Source organism: Trematomus bernacchii, unplaced genomic scaffold (genome assembly GCF_902827165.1).
Source record: "Trematomus bernacchii unplaced genomic scaffold, fTreBer1.1, whole genome shotgun sequence".
Classification (NCBI taxonomy): domain Eukaryota; kingdom Metazoa; phylum Chordata; class Actinopteri; order Perciformes; family Nototheniidae; genus Trematomus; species Trematomus bernacchii.
The window spans coordinates 11,301,805-11,321,242 of NW_022987313.1; the positions used below are offsets into that span (position 1 = coordinate 11,301,805).

The window sequence follows — 19,438 nt, forward strand, 5'->3', positions numbered from 1 at the left end:
AGACCTGTACTGTTCAAAAGGTGAGCTACTTCAATGTCCTCCTCTAGAGGGGACTACTTTATTCAAGTTCTTTGTTTGTTTAAAGGGTTTTCTAAAGACTTTGTTTTAAAAGAGCTGGGCCTTCCGCCAACAGTAATAGTATTAGAACTTTAACTCAAGGTGGACATCAAGTACTTGGAGTTGTACGATCTTTCACTTGGACAGGAATCATATTTAACATTTTAACAGTGTTAACACAGAGGCCCGTAAGGGACACATTTCTAATTCCTTTAAGACCAGGAGATGATGTTCTTTTGTTTCAGGTCAAAGACTTTCAAAGGCATACAGCTGTCAAGAGGCATGGGCAGCCCACTCTTTGCTGTGCCAACTTCCGAAGACAGCTGCTGTTAGGATGGAAATGTAATTGTCTGGCTGACAATGACAGCCCAGTAAAATCCTCATAAATGACGATAATTCCAACTGGGATCAAACTGTCTGTATTAATGACTGTGCAATTACAATAAAGAGGAAAGGTTACAGAATGTATACCAGCTTGCTAATGGCCCTTGTAATGAGTCACATCTGACTTGGGGCTATGTGGCAGTTATTTCAGTGACAGTAACACTTGGAGAATGTGCAATGGCACCCACCTGCCTGGAAGATACGTGCCCAGCACAGTGCAAAGGCAATCAACTGAGTAGTGTTGGTGCACAGGTATACACAGATACACCTACACACACAAATACTCACATGCTTTATATTACAGCTCACACACTTGGCTCTCATGCATTATTAGATTCATAACACTATGTCCCATCCATCCCCTGCATTCCCTCTGCATCCCTCTGCTAAAGCCAAACTATTACAGAAGTGCAGGGGGGGGCATTCAAGAGGGAAGGAATAGAGACATAAAAAGAGAGACAGAGGGAAAGAAATAAGGTGGATAAGGTGCATGTGCAGGGAAGAGAATGCATTCAAATGAGAGGGAAGAGGAATAAAAAGTAGGGCTGCAAAAAATCTCTTTTTTAAAAAAATCTGGATGGGATTGGGATGTCCTCTTGTAGTACAGTATAAACACATTATGAACGACTGTGCTACTGCACCCAGGGGTTTCTGAAGTTAAAAGAATATTTGTTAGAAATGTTATTACTATACATGTATTGTTTTTATTGCTTTGTTATTGGCACTTTTTGCTCAAAGTTCAATACAAACATTTGGAATTCATTTTCTCGTATTTTTCAAATTTAACAGATGTGTTGTATTTTATACGTTTCTCCGAGGCAGCAGAAAGGGAGAACTGAGTAAAATGTGTTTATTTATTTTATCGCAAGAAATATTGGTTTGGCGACCACATTGCCGCATATTTTCCTCCTATCGTGCAGAAGAAGAATGGTACACGGAAGGATAGAGGAGAAGACCATTGGTCACGATGAGAGGATGAATAAAAAAAGAGCCTGATAAATGTTTAAACATGTTCTTTTAGTCAAACTTGTCTACATGCACTGCTGCCTCTCTCCCCCAACACCAAAGGACATCACCACACGCACAAATGTAGCGTTTCAAGTTTTCTATGCATCTTCAAAGAGATTATGAAAGCCGTATCATGTTGCTGTCTAGAAGGCAAGGTCCACACAAGCTTCCCATTCACAACATTGTGAGACTCTGTATGGTCATGTAAGCAATTTTTTAGAGGTGCGTTGAAAATACCCTGAAACGAGCTACCTATTTAAAAGTTCTTCTGAGGGGATGCGGTGTCAGTTTTCAATTAGGTGTTTTTGTCCTTTATTCTTTGTACGCAAGTGGTAGCTTATGATAGGCTTCTTTTCAAGTAAGGAAATTGCCTGGTAGCATTGAGTAAAGATTTTTTCATCTCGTATAATTCATCAGGCTTTGATTGAAAGCAGTTTTAAAGCAGAGCGAGTGATGTGGATGAGGTGAAAGGTGGGCTCCCCCCTGAAGCTGGTAAGTGACAAGTAATTTATTCTTCAGTCACATAAGGTCTTACAGAGGCATGTATTTCTCGCTTGCCGCCACCTAGCATTTGTCCACCCACAGGTTCCCTCTCTTTCAGTTTCATATGCATATAGCACACGCACACATAGGCAATGTATACACACATAAACCTGCACACACAAAGATACTGTTAATCTCACTTGTATTGATTACAAGTAATTATGTTTGCTGCTGAATGCCATTACCACTGCTCTTTAGCACTTCTTGCCACCTGCATAATAAATGAACATGGGACCCGGAATTAAACATGCTTGTGGCAGAAAATGCTTGTGGCAGAAAATGCCATTTCTGTATGCACCACAGTGCACATATGTAAGTGAAAGAGTCCATCAGTTGCACAACCAAGCATCTGGGTGTTATTGAAAAAAGGCTGGCGGACCAATGCTGTCTAAAAATAAAGTTTTTTTGCATTATTAAGAAGGAAGGAGTACAACATACAGGAGCATCTTGGTAAAACTTCCATCTGCGCAGGCGAACAGCAAAAACTCTGCTCAGCTTCTAAAGCATTGCAATGAATATGGTCTCCTATTTTTAGCACCTCTGATTATGATGTCTGACTTTGTGAGTGCTGGCAGCCAGCACTTTGTCACTCACTGTGTGTGCTGAATACTGTGGATTTGCTGTGGATTCGGCAGCAGTGCTGAAACAGGCACTAAACAACTTCCTTACTTTTTGTGTCGCTCAATCATGGGAATCTATTGGAGCTGAGACATCAATACTTGCGTCTGCACTGAATCCTAAACAATGCGATGTGTCAGAGCACAACTGAAACTGATGACAAGTTTTTTACACAAACAGCCTCTTAACTTTTTTTCTTATCTTGCAACATCTCCAACAGCAGAAAAGGCTTGATTTATACACCAATTATCACCCATTCAAAGGAGTACAAGTCTCATTACTTTATCAATCACAAGCCTTTTGGGAATTGTGCATATGCTATTCAATGCCTAATCCACTGCAAGGTATTATATAACATGTTTGCACAGGTCTGGGTAGTCCCTTGTTTCTTACAAAACCTACAGCTCATGCTTTCTTTTTATAGCTGATTCAAGCTTCTCATTCAGAATTGCCAGCACAATTGGCTAGACACATTTAGTCAGTGAAGATCGTACACCCACAGAGACTACAGTCGGCATGTTACATACAGTATTACATGACAGTGCACACCAGGAGGAGTGTGGGGAGACATAACATCCATTTGAGAAGTTAGCCTTGTACTAAGTGGGCTTTTTTCTGCCTGAAATGCTCCTCATCCAAGCCTCTTCCTCAGGGCTAAATTCAAGTGCAGGAATTACATCCATGTGGCAAATCAGATGAGTTGTGAAAAAATGCAAGTACATGCACACAGGTAATGCAAAACACATAATATGCTGTTTATTTTTTTCTTATTGTGATGACTGAACATATTTCAATAAATGTGCATGTTTGTATTACATTCAGTTTAAATCATTATGGAAGGGTTTGCAGTTGTATCTTTAAGGAAAAAGTCAATTGTCAAAAGTCTGCTTGCCATACCCAATTAAGAAAATCATGCAACCAAAATGCTTAAACACACCCATTTTTCACCACTGCATGCATTTCTCATTACTGTAAGATGACACATAACAATGTCAGAACCCTGCACATGTCAGATTTTAGGAGTTAAATATTTGTTAGAAGATCAATAAGAGATACAAAAGAGGCTTTACCTTCTTCAGAGCTGACATCATAGGTGGATCCTCTTCCTGCAAAGCCCGTTCACATGCTGAGGTCCCAAGCCAAGTTTGGAGGGTGCGCAAATCCTAACTCAGCCCGGTGCTGATGCTGAGCCATGAGGTGCCTGCTTAGTATTCTCATCTCGCTTCCACCCCGTCCTACAGCTGGCGTGGTGTGCGCACACCCCAAACCGCTGTTATTGCAGGATTCAAACACATGGGGAGCTCTAGTCTGAAGCATGGCACTCATCAAACCTCATGAGAGAAAGTTGGCAGTGTACAGTAAAGTGTTCAAAAAACTTGATTTTCTTGGGCAGTGAGACACGCTTGTGAAATTCGTTTTGAGTTTTTGAAGTAACAAGAGTCACATTTTAATTCGTCTCCCATTTAATATTGTAGAAGCAATTTGCCTCAGTAAAAAATGTTTTTATTTTATTATGTATTTCTCATCACACTGGTCGAGCAGCTCCAAAAAATGCTATTATGTTCTACACATGAACTGAACAAGGCTGCTTTATATGCCGATTTGTAGAGTGGGTTAGTCTGATTAAAACAATATATTGAAGTATGATATACAGGTACTTGTCCTTTCTGACAACTATGGTTACATTAAATTGACATGTTTTTGAATGTGAATCGGCGCCATTAGACCAAGTGAGCTCTAACTTACCCGTCTGAGCTGGTGACTTGTTGGGGAGAGGGACAGTGCAGCAGGAGTAGACCGAGCATTATTGCACTTATACTGTACATTTTTAAAGTATAGTTAACCCTAGCCATTCCATTATCTTTTTTAACACGGACCGTTACAGCGCACAACATTTCCACAGTTGCGTGACGTAAACATCTGTTATGAATCAAGCTAATGTTAAAAGCTAGCATGCTGGGTTGCTAACTCAGCTAGCTTGTAGCATATTAGCTAGCTAGCTGCTGTTACATTGTAGTGTAGGCACTCTTCTTCTCCACTCGGATATATAACGCTATGTCAATATGGCACGTAGGAAAGAAGGTGAGCAGCACAGGTGTCGCAAATTACGTTATTAGTCACATGAAAAAAACCTAAACCTGTTGAATTGCATGCAACCAGCTAGCCAACTAGCTGCCTAAAACTCGCGTTAAGTGCGTTCTAGCTGTGTTGTAAACAAATGCACGTGCTTGACTGTCAGATTTTAACTACAGTTTTCAGTGCGCGTGTGTCAATACTGGTGTCCAATACTAAGTCATTGTTATGGTTAACAGTAGCATACGTTGAGTTTATATTAAAGCTTTTCACTTTTCCATTAAAATCCGGCAAAACAAAGTGTTTTACAAGTGATAGCTGACAGTTTATGTTGCTATTTATGTTAGTTATTTGGGGTATTTCACAATTTAAACAATATGTATTCAACATGTAGTCCTTTAACATCGGTTCCCTACGAAATATATAAACATTTGTGTTATTAGAAGTACTCTTAATAGTTCGTAGTTGTAGGATTATTGATAATACTGCTCTTGCATTGATACATTTGGAGTACTTACTATCTATTCAACATGCACATGGCCTTTCAATAAGACCTATTTCAAAGATGCTCTTTGAGCTGGTGTTTCCTTTAAATTCATCCTGCTTTACATTAAACTTACATTTGATATACAACCCACAATCGGATTTACATTGCATTTATTGATGTGTTCCTCTTTTCTTAGTGTGACTTTAACATGTGCATTGTAGCCTAGTCAAAGTAAACAATTTCAATGTAATACAACCAAGATACTCTATAAACGTATAAACACAAAAATCACACTATACATATAAACCAATATACATTGATAATTCATATTAAATGTGTTAAAACTGGACACAGCTCTAGTTTTCTTTTAGCCAGCACCTGGCCTCTGTTGTTTTTAGTTTGGATTATTGTTTTTCGCATACAAAGACTTGACAATAACAATGTATGACATTAACAGATGGTTTACTTTTTTCACCTAGTATTTCAATCAAAAGTGCTCAGGAGGCTTTACCCTGCAGCTCCCAAGCAGCAGAAGGAACCCAGCCCACCAAGCATTGTAGATGCACTATCCAAAAACACACATGTGAAGAGCAAAGCCTCTCAACAGGACACTGCCATTGGTAAGATCACATTCACTTAACTGGTTTCACTTGCTGCTTAAAATGTATAATCTTTATTATGGTATGCGGAGAACTGCTGCCACTTGGCTGCTCTTACCATTTGCGTTTTTAACTTAAATGTATTCTTCATGTCTTTCTCATCAGATGCAGGGACGACACAGAGTGCAGACAATCCGGGCAGGCGGATGTACACAGCCTTACCTCCTCCTGCAGACTACAAACGAGATTCAGAGAAATCCGTCACACTCTCCCAGTTAGAGAGCATAAACAGTGCAGAGGACCCAGCTGGTAAGATGGCCATAATCGTACTTTTATGGACTTGTACTGTGCATCATAAAGCTAGGAGAGATTTACTGCATGGGATGCTCTAGGTTGACTTTCATGTATAAAGTCACTCTTCTTGATTGTCTCTGCCACTCAATTTAGGGGAAACAGACATCAATTGTGTTTCTGAACAAAGCGAGCTTGAACACAGATGGTGGTTGTGCTTCGGTGATTTTCACTTTGATCTGTCTATTGAATGGATTGTTTGTCAGAGTAAACTTGTATCCATGCTGCAGTGATTATGCATAATTTAAAGAGGGTTTATTTTGTCTGCGCTCCGTCTAGACTCTAGTCTCTTCATGAACCTACTGGAATAATCAGACTTTAATAAGAGTCCAGACTCATTACACCTGCCTCTGTACTCATCATCTTACTTAATGCCGACCTCCATCCACCTGACAGGCTTCTGCATTACCTCAATGAAACAGAAGAGATTATTAGATTACTAGAATAAAATATTAGGTTTAGTTTGATTATTTGCACTTGTCTTCCTAACAGCACCTTAATGCAAGCGTTCTTTGTAGTTGGCAGTGAACATTAAATGAAATTGGAAATCAGTCATGTTTAAGATCAGCACGGGTTGTGCATCATAAAGACAAGTCACATATCAATATAATATTATAGACACAGTACATCGTTAGCAAGTAGAAATGATATTGTAATGTGATGCATCACAGATATATCTTCTTACTGTGTTTACACTTTACCAGTGCGGTCTGAACAGGGCTTCCAATTTAAAAATAAATGTTGGACTACCAAAGCGTCCACTTCTGTCTTAAAGTGATCATGATAATGACGATTACTCCCTATTTTTGTGTTTTTACTAAATTCTTTGATATATATAATGTGTGGCAGGTGTGGCTATTAAAGACATGTATTAAGGCTTGAAGCAATGATCTGTTTCTATATGCTGAGCAACACATTGATTAGAGATACTTTCGTTTATTTTAAGCCACCGCAGAAGGACAGAATGAGTACAATTTACCATAAATATTTTCTCTTGTGTACATGTTCCAGGAATGATGCATCTCTGTATACTCTCATGGCTGTTCCAAATGGTGAAGCGCTGTCAGGATGGCCTTTCAAATCAGTCCAAAAATCAATGATATACTAAATTGAACAGTGTAGTTCTCTGGTCTTCCTCTTCAGTTCTGGTCATTATTGCACAGCCATTCTCTCTGCTGCATCATGTTCTGGCTGTAAGCCTATTCACTGCTCACTAGCGTAAACGGGTCACTAACTTTTGGATGGGAGCTGACTTCTTTGACCCCTCAATACCTCTTTGAGTTGTTAAAGAGAGGGGAGGTGTGGCGAGGCGGAGAGAGGGAGCTGTTACTGCATGGGCTCACAGTCAATCTCTAGACATTACATTTAATGGTTCAAATAATAAAACATAAGAGAAGAGACTTCTTACTCCGGCAGCATTTATTTTAGCAGCAACTAACCTAAAAAGCAAAAGAAACTAAAATAAAACTGCAGGAGCTCTAATGATGTGGTGTGTGTGTATGCACAATGCAAGTTAACATGCACGTTGGCCCTGTTTTTATTTCACTTTCATCGGAGTGCTGGATTCAAAATAAGCGAAATTGTTACCCAAGGCGTTGGAGATACAGATACTATTGTATATAATCAATGCATCAATGATAAAATGATTTTTGAGTACTATTCTGTCAAGAGGTACTAAATAACATTACACATACAGAATATTGACTCGACTGTACTTTTATAAACCACCTTTAGTCATAAGTTCGTTCCATTTGAAGCCATTTTTTTTTTTGTTTTAGATGCAATCAGCCAAAAACAAGGAGTTTATTTCGTGGAATTAGCTGTTCAAAATATGCTATCTCTCACCCTGCGCTGACATGAACTCCAAAATCTTACTTTTATAGTTCTGAGAGGTCCATAAGGAGAAAGCCAAGTATTTTATAAGTTTAATAATATTTATCTAGAGTTTTTTATCTTGTTTCCTGCAGAGGAGAGCAGCCATGACAGCAGCGAAGAACTAGACCAAGATAAAGAGGAAGAACAGAGAAGAAGAAGAAAGAGAAGAAGGAAAAGGAAACCAACCCTTCATCAAGACTCTGGGGAAGGTGGGGCAGCTTCAGTGAGTGAGCCCGGCACAGGTCAGAGTCAGACACATGTGGATGAGGCAGGAGAGCAAATGAGCAAGAACAAGAAAAGGAAGCTGAAGAAGAAACGGCACAAAGAGAAGCTGCTCTCCATGGGTCTGATGCCCCGAGCAGCTGCTCTGGAGTTCACATACCAAAAGGATGTGGAGGAGGAAGAGGATAATGAAAGGAGAGCAGCCGAGGTGTCAGACTTTCTCAGGACAACAATGGAAATCTATATGTCTGATTGTAAGTATTGAGTCCAGGGGTGCTTGCTTTTTTGGATCAAATCGTCTCACACATTCTCTGTAATAAATCTCGCAGCCATTGCTACGGCTTGTGCTCATTTTATGGTAATATTTGGAAAATGAATACCCTGCCAACAACGCCAATCATTTTAGGTGCTATTATGCCCAACACTGATGGTTTTCTAAGATGTAGTTTACAAACACATAATTAACTTCAGCCAAAAGCTAAAAAAAAAAAACGTGCTAATTAAAACAGTAATCATTGCACTTATGCCACCGTACATCTGCACCTTTTTTAACAGTGCCAGGATGAATTACACAGAAAAGTATTCTAAAACGAAGCATCAGTAATTGGACGAAAATGTAATAGCTAGAATTGCAGTACCATTAGAAGGAACTAGATGAAAATGTAAGTGTGTGTTGCTAGATGTATCTATGTCTCAATGTCAGTGTGTAATCATTGTCAACAGCTTTGATTTAATTAACATTTATTTGAAATCAAACCAAGCAAAAATAACAGACTTTAGCAAATGTTGCAATGCTCTATATATCATAAAAGTTACAAATTAAAGTTAGATTTGGGGCAGGCTGAGAATACAAAACCTGGACATTAGGCAATAAAAGCCTCGGCCATTAGTAGCTGCTACAGCTGCGTAAAATATAGAAAAATAATTATAAATGGTGAGACTGCACTGACATTAGATTTACCCAGTCTGCCTCTGTAAAAGAAATCACATCCTAGGTGATTTGTTTTTCTAATTTGATAACACAGTTTATTGTAGCTGAGGCAACGCTTTGCGGGTAAAGATGTAATTGCTTTATATTCAGTGCAATTTATGACATTATGACTGTTGTTGTCAGCTCCAGTTGGATAAAACTGCTCCAATGTTCAAATATAATATGAAGATGTTAGCGCATTTTAAATAACTGACCACCTCTCCTTTCTTCCGTGCTCCTGCAGCCTCCTCTCGTTTAGACCAGCTGCCCCTCCTGTCTGGGACGGTGGAGGAGCTTCTGAGCAGCGTGGCCAGGGGATGTCGGCCCACCTCCCTCCTGAAGCAGCTCTACAGTCTGAAGGCCTTAGTCCAGCAGCAGGAGGCAGACAAACTGGAAAAAGCCCTGCAGGAGCTCCACAACACTTCTCCTCTGTCTGCAGGTCAGTGATGCAATGATCATTCAATACTTTAACTGTGTAATTGAATCAGGGGTAAGTTCTGGAAAGTCATTAAAGGCTTTAAATGAAAATGTTAGGAACTTTGTACTTAATCCCACAACCCAGTGGTGGGTTTCAAATGCTTTCATAAAAAAAGACAAAGTTACACCATTTGTTCACAGACAGAAAGTATAAAAATATACATCATTGGATTTTCACATTTCCCACGGCCCCTAAACACATTAAAAAAAACTAATCAAATTCAAGCTTAAAAAATAAAAGAATTATATGAAACAAAAATTAATGTCAAATACTAATTACAGAGGACTGCACAAGAGAGGTTGTAAAGAGAGTTTCAAAAATGTAAAAACTTCAACATATATGGAGTCCTTTCTTTGCCACCAATGGTCACCTTTTGGTCACATGTGTCTATAAGTTACATTTTCCATTTCAATTTCTTACATCCTTTTTTTGTACTGTATAAAATGATCCAAGAAATCCAGCTTTTCTTTCTTTTTCAATGTTATTTGATTTATGGCATGATAACTGTCTTACCTTCAATTGATTTCTATAACCTATAAACGTATTCTAAGGAAAAACAATAAACGATGAGTAAAGGAGCAAAAAGCATGATTAAACCGCTTTTGTTTCGGAGATTTAATTCTGCTCCATGCTTCACCCTTGGCCTCTGCTTGCAGGGATCTGCCCAAGGCACCTCTTTGCCCTGCCTCTGCAGGCTGCTACATGCCTCTGTCTGTCTGCACTTGCCTCCTATTGTACGAGCCCTTATATTGATGATTATTGTTTGCCCGAGTATACCTGCCCTTACTTGCCTTCATCAGCCTTTACTTGTACGCACCTGTCCTTAATTTGCCCTAATAGATCAGGTCTTGTCCATATTAAACAGGTCACCTCCACTATGAGTTAACCAACATGTCTGAACTTGTCCGTCTTGCCTTTTACTTTGTCAATAGCCTAAACAACTTATGAGTCACCTGACACGTTTCACCTCTGCGTGTGCCTGTGTGTGTTTGCATGGTTGGCTTGCTTGCTGCTTAATAGGATCAGCAGGGACTTTGCTGCTGTCACATGCACAGGTGAATGTGTGTGAGGAAGAGAAGGAGAGGCAAGAGAGAGGCCAGCCAGGAGATTCAGGGCATTGGCGGTCACAAAGTGCCGCTTGACTCTTCCTGTCTGTGTTGCCTTGACAACAATGTGTAAAAAGCAGTTTGCAGTTCTCTATTGCCTGGTTGTGCCTGTCATCTCCATGCAGCTGCCTGAGAGCTCCTCTAACCCCCCTGCACCCACCCTATCTTGTAATTTAGTTTGAGTAATGCTTTCTTTCTAAATGCTGATGCATTCAAATAGAACAGAGAAGGATTCCTTGTGAATGACTCTTTGTAGTTTGTTTTAATTTATTCATTTAACTCGGCTTTACATTGTAAGCATTTAAATCAAAGGCATTGGCACTCTTGCTGTAATTTACTTAACATTCCTGGATCACTGCAATGGGACGACTGTTTGATGTTTCTATGGCTGAACAACATTCTTTTTTTACATTTGATAACAATCAAATGAAGCTTTGAATGTCTGAGTCATACTTTATGACGTCAAACAAAAAAAAGTTGTTATATAAATAAAATGTAAGAAGTGCTGTGAGAAGGGAAAAAGTTGTTTTTGTAAGTCGAACGCCTACAAATATGAACTTAAGCACAACATTTTATTAGATAAAAACATGTTTTGTGAATAAAAAGATATATAACTGATCTTTGTTCAATACATTTGGAATTTTGGAATTAAAAGTTCTAAATTATTTTGAAGGTTTTGATCACACAAGTCAGAAGAAATTCTACGTAACCACTGTAATCTAATTCTATAAGTGGTTCAATCGTATAATATGATGTTCTGAATAGATTGAATACATGGAATTCTAGCTTTTCAAAAATAAGTAAAATAATTCTGTCTTGGGTGGGAGACAGACGTGTTGAGTTGAATGTCTACATGTAGAGATTTAGGAAGTACATTTGAACACTGGCTGGGGAATTGGATTTATTATGCTGCAGATACAACAGCAGGTCTCTCTGTTGAAAACACTAAGTGTTCCTCTGGTAATGTGTTGTCAACTGTAACTGAAATGTTGCTCTTTGTCTCTTTTGTGTTTTAGAGGAAACCGCTGCAGTCGCTGCACTGTTCCAATACTGGATCACAGACATTCTTCCTATGCAAGAAGACAGAGCTCTCTCCTGATGCACCCTGGAGGATGTAAATCACACTGAACAGAGACTATACTGAAGGATTATTTCCACTGTGGTGATGCTGCATAATACATTTTGTTATAAAATATGTTTTGCCATTTATTCTATGCCTTTTTCTAATCCAGTTCTGTGCCTTTTTCGTGCAAAACAAAGCCATTATTCCTGAGCTGGGCAAAACTAAGGCCAACCTTAAGTAAGTTACTTACTGCTTGTTTGTTAAGGTGGTTTTCTTATGTACAGTAGTTCAAAGTGATCGAACATTTAACTTGCAGTAACCTAACATCCTTCTTCCTCGCCCGACCTTCTAATCGCCAGAGAAGAAGAAAATGTCAGCCGATGCTCACAGATTTGATGACATTTAAACCCAGCCTATTATCCCTAATAGCTTGTCATTTATCTGCACTACACTCCCTGCAAATCGATGTCTGGAGATGTTATTCCTCATGCCTTTTCAAACCTGCTGTTTCACTTACCTGCACATGGTTAATTAATGGTCTTCAGGGAGGCAAAACTGATGATACTTAAGGATCATTAGTCCCATCACTTGATCCCAACACCTACTTGTTGACCTTATCTAACTGTAAGCTCAATATAGAAACACAGTCTTTGTCTAATCCTTTATTTACACAGGTAGACTCAGTGAGACATTTGTATGAATAAAGAATAGACACTTTAAGCAGGCGCACAGATAACAGACATTTTCCAGTTCTAGTGTAAAAAAGAGGTACAGCTTGCATTAAAATGTCCTGCGTCCTACTTTAGTTTAATTTAACCAGAGCACAGAGAGAGATTGGTAGTCTGGTCTGTAATTGATTGACCTTGGGAACCAGTGCCACCTGTGGTGTCAGGAGCTAAACCTTCCGCATCAACAGACCCGTCCACAGCTCAGGTAATCTATTTCTAGAATATTTACTCATGTCTGAAAGTCAGGAGGCAAGTTCAAGAAAAGGGCAGAGAATTATCTCGCCTGTGGGGTGGCATTGTGATGACCTGAGAGAGACTTGTCTGCCACACCAGCTCTGTTGTTTGTTGGGATGCACCAGCAGGTTATACTGTACAGAAAAAAGAAAAATTAACCTGAGGGCCGCCATCTGTGTCCTACAATTAGCGATGGACTCACCAGGTGCTGTCTGATGGACGCTAAGGACTCGTTTTGCAGACATTAGCCAGAGGAGACAATAAGGGCAAAAAGCATATTGCTTGATATGCTTATGTAACATCATAATATAAAGACGATCATTAATGGTCCATGTATTCCCGACTCCACCACTTTGGTCCAGACTAAAAAACTATCATCATCCATTTGATGGATTGTCATGGAATTTTGTACAGACTTTCTTTCTTATTATTATTTTACATCATTGCCTTTTCCTATAAAGGCCTTGAATTCCCTCCTATATTACTTTAGATCTCCAGAGGGAATCACAAGTTTCAGTGACATCATGACTTTGCAGTATTAATGCCAGAGTTTGGGAGTATTCATGGGTGCATGAGCTGGGAGGCCGAATTGGGTCCTATTACCAGAGATGAGAGGAAGGTTATTGTTGGCTGCTCTCACTGTAGAGAGAAGTTATCAGCACAGCTACCTCATTATAAGTCCTCAGTCTGAGACCACGACCCCTGGGGCAGGGATGATATTAAAGCTCTAAAAGATTGCTGACATGGCCTTAGAAAGCCCAGAAAAAAACATTAAAATCTACTCACTCTGAAGATTCAAAATTGTTCGAGTGGCTCTCACTTCAGATGACTTGGGTATCCTGTGTAAAGCACTTAAAGGAAGTGCTGAAGTCAGAAATCAGTTATGTTTGATGCTAATGTAGCTGAATTAGTCAACACCTCATTCATCATTTCCCACTTTGTCTTCATGTCAACAATGAGATCTACAAGAGCTCCAGCCATTTCTCAGACTCAGCACTTCAGTTGCAGCCATCAGGCCGCAGACTAGAAGTCCCAATGGCCAGGAAGAACAATTACAAGAAATCCTTTATTCCATCAGCTGTGACCATTTTCAATAAGAGCGGCCCCTTAGAAATCGCCTGCACCCTCCACCCGCACATACACACACCAGTGGATGAACACTCAGCACTTTTATTACTGCCATTTGGTCCCATTACGTTTTTAAGATGCATTCATGTTGTGTATGTTGTTGTCTAATAGGCCAGTGCAAAAGACACATTTAATGTTAATGCAAATCTAATGGCCGATAAAGTCATCAGAATCTGAATCAAACTTCCTACAAACTTACAGAAATAAGGAGGGAATAATTCATCAAAATGCTGAAAAATATTTAAAAACATTGAAATTGGCCGAATATACAGTGTTATCCCCCTATAAGTGCTTACATTAACACTACTCTGACTGTCCATACATATTTAATACACACTTATATGAATGGTGGGGGCTGAAATAATCAAAATCTTTTTAAGAATATTTTATATTATTTTAGGTATTGATAATCATCAATGATCAATGTATCAATACAGCAAATGTATAAGTGCATCCTAATACTAACAACAATTTGTATTACCGATTGCTTAATAGTAAATCAGTTCTAGACAGACTAATGTATAACATGATTTCAGGATGATTACACTAAAGGTTGGTGTACTTTGGCAGCACTCCTTTCAACCTACAAGCTTCTTTGTCTCTTCATGCCAGCTCCTGTAATCCCCTTAGACACACCACGTGGAGACTGCCTGTTATGCAAAGACAGGAAGGAGACGTTATAAGGGCTGAGCAGCCTGTCCTGCATCAGATAACTGAGCACAGGTTGAAGTGTCCACACACACCCGGACAGACCCACTGTACGTGGGATTCCTGTCCTGGGAGTCCAGGAAGAGGAGCTTGAGAGAGAAAGAGAGAGCCAAGTGTTTTCTGCCCTTTCAACTCATTTCTGATTTGACAGGAAAACACTCGTGGAACGCTCCAAAATGTTTTTCAGAGTCCCCAGATTGACTCCGGGCTACATCCGGCTGCTGCAGGTGAGTTTGAGCAGTGTTATTCGCAAAATAAATTGACACTGCTTTGAATCTCTCAATGCAACTTGGTCACGGGATGTTTTGATGTGCTGTGATTTTTTTTGCTCTTAGATGCACACTGTAGTGACACTTAAGGTTTCTCTATTGCCTGATGGCAGTCACATAAAGTGCTGAGTCATTGGTAGTAGCTTGCCAATGATCTAAGAAGCAAAGTGGATGCACTTTATTACAGTGTTTCTGCACCAAGCAACTCGTTTTGATTTAAGAGTTTTGATTTTACACGGTGCTTGGCGTTTTCTGACTCTAATGGTCCTTGAGGAGTAGAAGGAGGGGGCAGATGAAATAACTTTGACAGTTCTGAGAGCAGCCATTGATGTAATGAAGTGAATTCAAGGTGCTGGTTTTATGGGCACGTTTAGGAGTTTACACTAAGTAGGTTTCGCTAAGCCTTATGTTGCCATTATGCAGCAGTTCTTTCAGTCGAGTGTCTCAACAGATTGTTGTGACAAGATGATGAAATGCATTACTTTCATATCATATAACCATCATCCACAAATACGGGTTACTTCGAGGCTTCTGTTCCAGTATGCTTTTGTTTTTTCTCACTAAACACAATCACCTTTTTGTGGTGTTTATCACAAACAATGCAGAAATCCTATAGCTGGTGACAGGCCATTGCATTGTAATTGGGAATGGTAACCGGATGAGCGAGCCCCATGAATGGCTTTTTAACTGTCTATGACACAGCTTCATTTGAAACTAAATGAGGTTTCTATCATTTGCTCTTCATAATTATCAAGGGACCACTGAAGTAATTGCCCATGTCGCAAAATAGACAAACCATTTGTTTGTCAAAAGAGACAGACCGCAATTTGGTAAATGGGAAAAGATGAGTTTTTATTCTCTGTGGGATTAATGTAGGGGTTGGATGAGACAGGGAGCTGAGGTGAACCCAGTTATTTATGCACAGAAATGTTGGCGGGCATGTTGTCCTCCTTGCTGTATAAGCCTTACATTGATCTGAATCCATGCCGAATCATAACTCTCTGGCCATTGTTAGAAAAGGAGTAATGTTATTTCTGAACTGCTTTGATCTCGTCTTTCATATTATAAAATACCAAAGAAATCCAACATTCTTCTGATCATATTTCACCCTCTATTTTCTCCTCTTTCAGACCCAGGCCTACCATAATGTAGCTATGGCACCCCCCGCTGAGAGGTCCATGCCGGGCATGGCGATGCTGCTGGGGGCCGTGGGGATCGGCTTGTGCGGCTACAGCGCCAGGCAGTTGGCCCTCTACCACCGGCCATCCTCCAGAGTGCTGCAGTGGGTTGGTACCCACACTGATGCCAGCATGGTGGGCAATAGGATCCCCCTCCTGGACGTCAATCGCCGGGGCGGTGCCTGCCAGGAGATCCCACCTCCCTCCTTTGTGGGACAGAAAGTCTTCATGAAATAATAACCTTTGCTTGCTAGGTTTCATAGAATAACCAACGTCATAGGTTGAGCTCCAGTAACTACTCTTATGCACGATGAAAGATTGTAGCTATGCTGGCCCCAAGTGTGGCCCATGTGCTCTCTGACGAAGTGCAAGTGTCGATATTAGCCTGACCTCAACCGTGATGTTTGCGGGAAGTTGAACGTCTTCTAGTCATGATGAATTCTGTAACACAAAATATAGAAATAGTTGACATGCTATTTGATGGTATCAATTACTCACTAATATTAGAGTCTTTAATGCACTGAGAGGGCATGAAGCAATATGAACGAGTATGTAATGATGCTGGAACTTCCCAAAAACTGAATGTAGCTTGAAGAAGCCACCATGTTTAATTTGAAGACATTGTGTGTCTTATTGAGGCCTGGTGTAAAAATAGTCTGTTGCTTGGCAGTGCCCTCTGTACACAGATGGTTGGCAACTCTATCTATGTGTGTCCCCCCCCCCCCCCCCCCCCCCCCCCCCCCCCCCCCACCACCCTTCACTCCCCAGGCAGAGAGCCATGTGTAAGTGCTTGGGCACCCCATCTATGCCCAAGTCTTTCACTTATTTCTTCTGAGGAGAAGCAGGTGCCATCCATCAACAGGCCTCAGCTTTTGTTGGCGCGTTCTGGCCATGGGCTGTCAATCATAAGACGCTGTGTTGGACATGAATGAGCGATTTCCTGTGTTTCCGAAAAATGAAATCCCCCCCCAATGGTTTGGTCAGGGTGGATTGAGAATAGAAGAGTGGATGCGCAGTTTTGTGGATTGAAAATAGTTATTTGAGATACCTGAGTCTGTCATGTAAACATACTTTCACAACAGCACAAATACACCTTACTGGATTATGAGACTTTATTTACTTGTGGATGGCAGGCAGGCAATGCACTACAGTATGATTCCTCCTGGATAAGCCTGTGTTCTCTCCAGGGATTAACCCAGGTGGAAAATCATTCCTGGCACACATACTCCTTAACCTAATCTGGAATTAGAGACAATGACCCGTGAGAGGCAGACAGTCCCTGTGCGTCCCAGCTTTGTACCATTCCCCCTGCAGCGTCCACCATTCTTCTCATTGCCATACATAGCTGTATTTATTATAGGATTGGTGTTTCCTTTTGTGTTAACACCAAAATTGAAGTAGTGCAAAGGGCACTTGAGATTTGGCGTGACGCTGAGTGTGGTTGAGAATGCGTGCTGTGCCTTATGGAGAGCACAGGGTCAAACTGTCATTATCTTGAATTCGAATATTTGAAAATCTACCCAATGTAGATTTTGTGTTTGTTATGCTGGGGGTGTCAGTGCGAAGTTTTCAAAGGGGGAGTTTTATTTATTAAGAAGTATTCTGGAAATCGTGAATAAGGAGGATGGTGATTTGTTTTGTTATGGTGATTAAGTTAAGTGTTTCATCCCTTAGAGGTCAGCCAGACCCTGCAATCCAATTTTCCATTGTTTAAAAGCCATCCTTGCCCGCCTGCCAAATTGACCAGTGGCTAGTTGTGGCAGGTTGGGAGCTTTTAGAGCCCCAATAGTGGCCCTCCAGAAACCTAGCACAGTAGGTCACTAACAAAATGGTTGTAAGCCACTCACCAGAGGAGGCTAATGGCTCCAACTGGCATCAGACACCGAATGAACAATTGGTCACCTTGCTCTGGACAGAAACTGACAATTTCATAATGGGATTTTGATGGTCTCAAAACAACAGGATACTCTTTGATACCATATACACCTGAAGTCAAAATGCAGGGTAAATTGGGACTTTTATGACAGACAGATTCACATAGATGTGTTGTATGACTCCATTAATCTTGACCTGTTCTTTAAACCAAAACTGAAAGTATCTGTGACGCCGGCACAAACTGCATTTGATGGTCATTTTCAGGCATTGGAGGCTTTGTAATGCACCTGGCTGCTTCTGATTGATTCTCTTTATATACTGCAGTGGTGCACAGTGAGCACAGAGCACTGTGAAAACCTATTGATCTCAATCAGAGTGTGAGGGAGTGCATGTCTCCTCACTGCAGCAAATGTCCCGTTTCACTAAGCATTGTGCAGCGAATGAGGGAGCACTGCCAATACAATGCACTGACAAAAAAAAAGGAATATCTGAAAATGTGTTTGCTTTTGGAATACAATACAATTAATCTGTTAGCTTGTGGGGTGTCTGTCACACATCAGTGCTAATTCATTTCAGTCTGCAAATTAAAATTCAGCTGTGCCCAATAAAGGCGAGAATTGTTCTGTTAGTAATGTGATTTATATTTAATGAAAAGATGTTGGAAGAGTTTGATGAAATAAAAGCATTTGGCAAACATGCTGCTCTACTGTTGTACTTAGTCAGACCTCTGGGTCACATTGTCTTTCAACAGTGTTGTGAGTTAGGCTGTGATTTTTGTACAAAGAAATAATTGTGTTTTCAGTCAAAGTAAAATTCACACTGTTTGCTCTAATTAGGCTTAATGACATTGGATACTGATTCATTTAGCTAGAAGTTTAAAACTTACAATAGAAACCGCAGGTTTTAAATGACCAGCTATCTTTGTCATGATGGGTAAGGCATTTCTCATTATTATACTTGGAGTTATCACAATGATCTTATAGTGAGCTACATTGTTTTAGAATAACTGATATGGAAGATGTTCTGGAGTTTAAAAGGCTAAATCATTACCTTAATCAGTGGTTTATCCAAAGTGCAGTTCAGCCCTCATAGTGTACTGTACACGTTGTGCACATATATGTGCTTGTATTTATTCATCTATTTTGTTTGTGTCAAACATGATACCTGCTCCAACCAGATTTATTCAAGTAACCTGCAATGGAATCATGATTTGAGGTTACACCATAGTAAGCATAAAATATGTAGGCCGAGCAGGTGAATTTACTATTTGTACTTCATAATGAGTAACATCTAAACAAATCTACAAGTCACAACTCAATCTGGAATGCAACAGAGCAGAGTTTCAGGCAGCAGGCCAATAGCACAATGGCAATCAACTCAATAAAATGCTCCAGTTTTATCCCATGCAACTAAAATAGTAACATTAATGCACTAATAAAAGGTAATCAGCAAGTTTTGTCATTCATGAGCATAGGGAGTTCAAA

General features: G+C 40.1%; 3 protein-coding genes across 3 annotated transcripts in view; 2 read left to right on the forward strand and 1 right to left on the reverse strand.

Annotated features, from left to right (window-relative positions):
* dlgap2a (discs, large (Drosophila) homolog-associated protein 2a) overlaps positions 1 to 3,727 on the reverse strand; it is a 161,180-nt gene extending 157,453 nt beyond the window's left edge. Inside the window, exon 1 of the mRNA XM_034122696.1 lies at positions 3,681 to 3,727. Coding sequence (XP_033978587.1) covers positions 3,681 to 3,701 — 21 coding nt within the window. The 5' untranslated portion in view covers positions 3,702 to 3,727. The remainder of the gene's footprint in view (positions 1 to 3,680) is intronic.
* Positions 3,728 to 4,374: 647 nt separating this feature from the next.
* On the forward strand, positions 4,375 to 11,980 carry LOC117477724 (glutamate-rich protein 1). Its single transcript, XM_034124493.1, is given in 7 exon segments — positions 4,375 to 4,692; positions 5,650 to 5,790; positions 5,935 to 6,078; positions 8,088 to 8,471; positions 9,432 to 9,626; positions 11,788 to 11,845; positions 11,847 to 11,980. Coding segments are annotated over 7 exon segments (984 nt in total). The 5' UTR covers positions 4,375 to 4,673; the 3' UTR covers positions 11,890 to 11,980.
* Positions 11,981 to 14,511: 2,531 nt separating this feature from the next.
* zgc:193593 (uncharacterized protein LOC564090 homolog) lies at positions 14,512 to 16,793 on the forward strand. The gene is made up of 2 exons (XM_034120050.1): positions 14,512 to 14,859; positions 16,032 to 16,793. Exons 1-2 carry the CDS (start codon positions 14,809 to 14,811, stop codon positions 16,314 to 16,316), a joined length of 336 nt encoding a protein of 111 aa, XP_033975941.1. The 5' UTR covers positions 14,512 to 14,808; the 3' UTR covers positions 16,317 to 16,793.
* The last annotated feature ends 2,645 nt before the right edge of the window (positions 16,794 to 19,438 follow it).

Excerpts from the sequence above, each read along its gene's own strand:
- zgc:193593 (XM_034120050.1), top strand. The coding sequence starts at position 14,809 with ATGTTTTTCAGAGTCCCCAGATTGACTCCGGGCTACATCCGGCTGCTG. Across the intron at positions 14,860-16,031 it reads GCTACATCCGGCTGCTGCAG|ACCCAGGCCTACCATAATGT; the intron begins GTGAGTTTGAGC and ends CTCCTCTTTCAG.